We start from the raw sequence: 6633 nt of genomic DNA on the forward strand, positions 1-6633 counted from the left end.
CAAACCAGTCGCGCGTTGCCAGCAACAAATTCTGTCGCTTGTCAATCCATCCATACATGGACACACTTATATTTTATAATATGTGTATTACTATGCTCAGAAAAACGTCAATAATTTCAAGGTCAACGTTGTTCATACATACGTATGAACGTAGGCGTTTGGATATTTTTCGTTCACGGTTTGTTAACAAGTAACTAATATATCAACTTTAAGCCAATTTCGAGAAGAAGAGCTAAGAGGAGTTTAAATATTGTCTTTTAATTTTTTTTTTCTGTTTGTAAAAATCAAAATTGGAATACCAAACTTGCACAGGTTTTAAATCGATAACGGTCAGTCCTACGATAAAAAATCAAAGTAATTTTTTGTAGCTAATTAGTTAGTGAATATTTTACGTTCTATCTTCTTTTTGGAAAATCCAACCGTTCACAAGATATTTAAGCGTGAATGTCCCAATGAGGAGATGGTTGTAGAATCCACAGAACGGTTAGCCCTACGACAAACATGTAAAGGTTCCTTTTGTACTATTTTTCATCCCTAATATTTTACTCTCTTACATTTTTTACAATAAAACTACGGTTCTCTAAATATTTTAAACAAATCGTTTCGTAAGTGATTTATTCAATATCTCTGGAATACCTTTGCTTCTACAACAAAATATATAAGTAGTTTTTTGCAGGAAATTTTTAATCCTACAAATATTTTATTTTCTACAAATACATTACTTCTATTTTCAAACAAAATGTATAAGTATTTTTTTGCCATTTTTTCCTCTTTATTAATTGAAATTGACTTATGGAAAGTCCTATGTGTAAGCACTGTGACTAGTCTCACTCCAATTTTTCATTTTTTTTCGAAAGTTAAGTTAAGTAACAAATAACTTGTAAGATGTTCAGAAGTATTAAACTTGGAAAAAATTCTAGTGCTTTTATGAACGATAAATCAATAAACCATATAGAAATGATAATTGGCAACATCATTTAACACATAGTTGGAGTTATTACCTTCATTATTTTTGCTATTTTTCTGACATATTTGATGATAATTTTGCATCCGACTAATAAGATTTTCATATTCCTTAGCATTTATTATAAATTCAGTATATTTAAATAAGCCTGATGTATGAAAGAGTAACGGATTGATGTGTGCAGCTAAGTTTGAGAGATTCGTACTGTGTTTCATACTAATGAATTCGGAAATAATTAACAACAACGATGTCGTAAAAAATAAAGTCATAATAACAACATTTTTTGTGTTAATTTTTTTTGAATTATTTCCTTGACGATAAAATTTAGATTGATTTAATATGAATAATAGATGACTGACTATGGCATGAAAACTAGAAATATTCTCGCTATTCATCATTGTCTAATCAGCGCTGTCAGTGAGTACTGCACGTATATCAAATATAATTTTAATCACTCATAATTCAACAAAAGAATTTATCAGAGAACATTGATCATAAAACTGTAGAAGATAATCAATTGCATACAGTCGTACGAACTGATCATGGAGGGGACTTATAACGTTATTATCTTATAATCATATAATTATGTAACTCACAAAGTTATCTATAACTATTGAAATAGAGAGTTTTTGTAGAAATGTGGTCATTCGACTCTGATCACATATGAATTATATAAATGAATAATTACCCGTACGTTAAGAATATAATTATCAATAATTATTCATGGTGAAACCACGAACGTCTCGTCGTATCAATTTTATTACGGTACAATATTGATTATGAGACAAAATACTCACGTCGCATTTTCTTTAACATTATATACCTATTTTGTATTCAAGCAAAAATTGGTCACAAATGGAAACATAATTTTTTTTAATGATGATTATATGAAGTCACAAGTAACCTTAAACGATGCAAATTTGAAAGGTCAGAATTTTCTTTTGTCCAAATTCAATGATTCTGGAAATCAATGACTATGTCATTCAACGGCGAACATATTTAGTTGAAACAAGTTCATTTGAAGCAGTAATCTTAATCGCAATTATTTGCTCGATAGCCAGAAGGAAGAATTGGAAAATTATCGACGAGGCGTCTTTTTTTATTTTGTATTTTCGTTGTTCCGTTCCACGACGAGTAATGACTTGGTTGAATGGTATTCGCCGGATAGCATCACATGAAATGACTATCGGGTCAAGGCGTTTACCGGTAATTAAAGAACGTATTGTGTTATAGTTAATGTAATTACTTTTACTATAATTTAACGAAACGCTTTTTACTTTACATACCTTCACAACTGAACTGTCAGGTTTCTGTACAGGATAAGAATAAAATTTTGGACTACCCGAAATAAAAGATTTTATATAACTATCAGTACTATAATCTTCTAGTTCATCGATTAAATCACCAAGGTAATTACGAGTTTCAAGATCTACTGTGTTTTCATTTGATAAATGAATAACAGAGTTAGTGTCACAATACAGCGCTCTGTTACCTGATTTTTCTAGATAAGAATAGAATTTTCAACGAGCCTAGGCAGTAGTGAAAGCTGCTATGACAACATTTGTTGTAGAATGTGATTCGAGAGCTTCTTCTTTTTGTACATATGATACATACGAAAAAGAATTATTAACACACTAAAAACCTGTAATATTAATCTCAGGATTTGTGAGTAACTCCATGAGTATAACACGCTCAGTAACAATTTCAGTTTTTGTAAGATTTTCACGCTGACCAAACTTGCTCCATGAGGAATTTAAAAATAATTTTGCTACAGATCGTTAACCAGGGTACTATGCTATTTTATCAACCTCTAATTTTATTAGACAATTCTAGTTCAATGTCATTATTTTTGCAATGTTTTGGCTAGCCACTAGCAAGAGGCTAGTGGCTTATTCAATTTTCGAAAAAGTATTTATATCATTAATAAAAAGACCGCGAATACCCGTTTTACGATTATACTGAATCATTTTATATTGCCATATTTCTAATACGTTTAAAACGCAATACAAACATAAGTTTACCGTAGAATCTCGATGGTAAAACAGGATACAGGAGGTTATGGGGTGGCAAAACGGAGCATTTCACGAAACGTTCATTGTTATCAAAATTATTTTTATTTTTGAAAATTTCATCACACTTAACACCAACGTAAATCGTCGGATGGCCTACAGGAAATTTTCCTGTCTTGCACACGTAAGGATAGAGAGAACACACATATTTTATTTTTTCTGACCTTGTTACATCGCTTAATGACACAAAATTTTCTGTGCAGCCGCCAAAAAAGCATTGCGTGGATTAAGTGGCTCGTTTTTCAGTAAAAGATGAATATAATTGATATTTCTAAACTAGAGTTATTTTTCAAAAACTGTCAATAATGACATTCCCACTCTTCTATGAGCGTATAACCCATTGAACGTATTCTATTTGAAGTAGCGTGTGTTCGCCCTAAACGTTGATCGAGGGTTTCACCAAAGCGCAGTTTTTTATCTCTGTTTACACGAAAATATATCCGACAACCATGCCAATAACAACGATGAAATTGAAATACGATTTTTTATTGAGTTTCTGGGTTATGAAAATAGCCGTAGACTAGTGTACCACAGGGTAACTGGACTTCTTTACGCCGGGCCGCATGATCTATAATATGAAATAGCTATCAAAGACTGATTAGATGACCGATAGCACCACGTGGTGGTAAAATATCTAATGTATTAGGACTCAAAAATTTTGTCCCGAAAAGTTTTGAACTTATTGATGCTATTGTTTAACACTCGATAGAAGGACATGTGTCGCCACATGCGAGTATTATATCTCTAAAAGTAATTGACGAACTCGCTCTGAAAATTGAAAATGTAATTTGCTTGTTTCTTTTCTTCATACCACGCTATAAATTAAGATCGTTTTTTAGTATGCATTGTAGCAGAGGAATAATATTCCATGTCCGAAAGTGGGTCGTCACAGCCGATGTTTTCAGGAATGTTGAAAAAACCTTTGGTAACCTCATTGTCAAAACCGAATGCTTTAGGTAGAGCTCTCAAAGGGATTTGTAAATAATTTCAACTATCTAAAAAAGTTATGTCCTCTATTGTCATTACAATAATTTTACTACCATTTAGAATAAGATTCGGAATACGCATTTTTTTTTCTATTAGATAACGAAGAATAAATTCCGCGTCGAAGCTGCGCGCGTTATGAGCAATGCATATTATTTTCTTAAAATATTTATAAGACTTGAAGGCTAAATCTATAAGGTTATCGAGTTGTCGTGAAATATATACAATGCCCGTCAAAAGTCAGTTGAAATCCATCTTTGTATGATTTAAATGTATATTATGTCGATTACTTTAATTTTTAACGGTTATTCTACATAGCTATCATGTCTCGTTTTAATGCTCTACAATAGCCATGGTCCAACTACGATTCTTTCGCATCGCTTTTGTTTATGAAAGTCGAAGCCCGAATGAACTCGTCCAAACACGTTGTCAAAAGTTAGTTGGAGAATAATATTTGAACCATACAGACGTCGATTAACTTATTGAATCTAAAATCCTTAGTGGTATTACTTTAGTTTAACTTATATTTATTCTTAATTCATTGAAATAAATCAATATCAATATATTTATTACTGAAAATGGTTACCAGGCGTAAATTAAGTGTGGCAGAACGAACAAAACTTGTTTGTGACTATAAAAACTTAAAAAATTATAGTGCTGTAGCACGAATATATAAAATTAGTCCTGAGGATGTTCGAAAAATAATTAAAAAAAGTGAAACTGAAACAACACTCTCGGATTTACCTCGCTCAGGTCGCCCAAAAGTAACATCTAGATTGGATGATCGGTTCATTGTAGGACTTTGCCAGAAGAATCCTGAAATAACAATTGAAGAAATTCGAGAACAACTTAGGAATGAGGGTACTGAAGTTTCTGAGAGTACAATACGAAGACGTATTCACCAAGCAGGCTTCAAAAGCATAGTAGCAAAGAAGAAACCATTACTACGAAACATCCATAAAAAAAAGAGACTACAGTTTGCTCTAAAATGCATTGATAAAAAAGTAGAGTTTTAGAAGCGTGTTATATGTAGTGACGAATCTAAGTTCGAAATATTTGGAAACTGACGAAAAAAAATGATTTGGCGACGCGTGGGCGATAATCCGTTTAAAGACAATTATTTGCAACCTACTGTCAAATATGGTAGAGGCAATGTAATGGTGTAGGGGTGTTTTTCTTGGTATGGAGTAGGACAACTGTGCGAAATAAATGGCAAAATGACAGCAGATATGTATTGTAATATACTGAAAATAAATTTATCTCAATCAGCTAAAGCCATGGGTTGAGATAAGTATTTTATTTCCCAACACGACAACGACCCCAAACATACAGGTTTGAAAACAAAGAAAATCACATAAATATCCTTGATTGGCCCTCGATGGCACCTGATTTAAACCCGATCGAACATTTATGGGACGAACTGGATCAGAAAATCCCTAAATCGTCACGTGGTGATATCAGCACGTTTAAAAAAACTATTCAAGAACAACTATTCAATCGCAACGACCACCGAACGTTTTTCACAAATTAGTCGAATCGATGCCTCAACGACTTGCAACTGTACTACAAAATAAAAGAAGACACACGAAATATTAATTGTTAAATTGTTGTTAAAAAAAAAAAACTAGTTAGTAATAATTTCAACTAACTTTTGAAATCGAACATTTTTGTCATTTCGGATTTTTGACTGCAGAAGTAATTGAAAAGAAACACAAAATGTAAGAAAATTAAAGTTTATTAAGAAGGGAATATTGTTGTTTACATTTAGTAATTATCCAAAAAAAAAATTTTGTGCGTTTCCTATATTTAAGTAAAAAAATTTGAATTTCAACTGACTTTTGACGGGTAGTGTATTCACGTTTTTTTACACAAAGTACAATGCCCTGATAAATTATTGTTTTTTGCACAATATACACACACCTTTTGAACAATGCAAAGATTACGGAGATGTAATTTTGTCGTCTTATTATCTTTAACATGCTGACGTTGCTGCGTTTCAAAATCATATAATAAAAATATAGCTTTTGAAGGTGCTGCTGTTTCGAGATCAATCATATAGCATTGGTGGTTTATGGGCCTACTAAGATTACAAATACTACAAAAAGTTTTATTACAAACATGTTGTTTCCTTTTATTAGTGCTATATATTTTCAGATGAAAACATTTTTCACAAATTTGTATCAGGTCGCAAACAGCTAGATCTTTATCATCACCAGACAGTGACGCTGAGCCTTTTATCAAATGTTAGTCATAGCAGCTATCACTTAAAAAATATCTGTTATACTTATTACACATTTTTGATACCTCGGACACACAGACAGGTAAACTACATCATCGAGGGCATTTAAAAAGACAGCGATGCAGGGCTGACATCGTAAAATAACTTCTATTACAAGCCCAATAAAAAGAACGCAAACCAACAGCAGCACTGAGATTCAACATTGGGTCATAATGATGTCCTTGTTGGTAATATAAAATAAACAATGTTCTTATAATTTTACTATAATTTTCTTTAACGACAGGGCACTCATCGAATAATGGCCGTTTTCATTTTCCTGGGGTATAAAATTCATACACAAAAATAGCTATACCCTTACGCATGAAATATAGTTGGAA

General features: G+C 32.1%; 1 protein-coding gene across 1 annotated transcript; it reads left to right on the forward strand.

Annotated features, from left to right (window-relative positions):
• Positions 1–4595: 4595 nt before the first annotated feature.
• LOC118067582 (uncharacterized) lies at positions 4596–5033 on the forward strand. The gene has a single exon (XM_035084400.1). The coding sequence runs from the start codon at positions 4596–4598 to the stop codon at positions 5031–5033; it is 438 nt and encodes a 145-aa protein (XP_034940291.1).
• Positions 5034–6633: the final 1600 nt, after the last annotated feature.

This window comes from Chelonus insularis, unplaced genomic scaffold (genome assembly GCF_013357705.1).
Source record: "Chelonus insularis isolate UGA/USDA-ARS -01 unplaced genomic scaffold, ASM1335770v1 contig_38_pilon, whole genome shotgun sequence".
Classification (NCBI taxonomy): domain Eukaryota; kingdom Metazoa; phylum Arthropoda; class Insecta; order Hymenoptera; family Braconidae; genus Chelonus; species Chelonus insularis.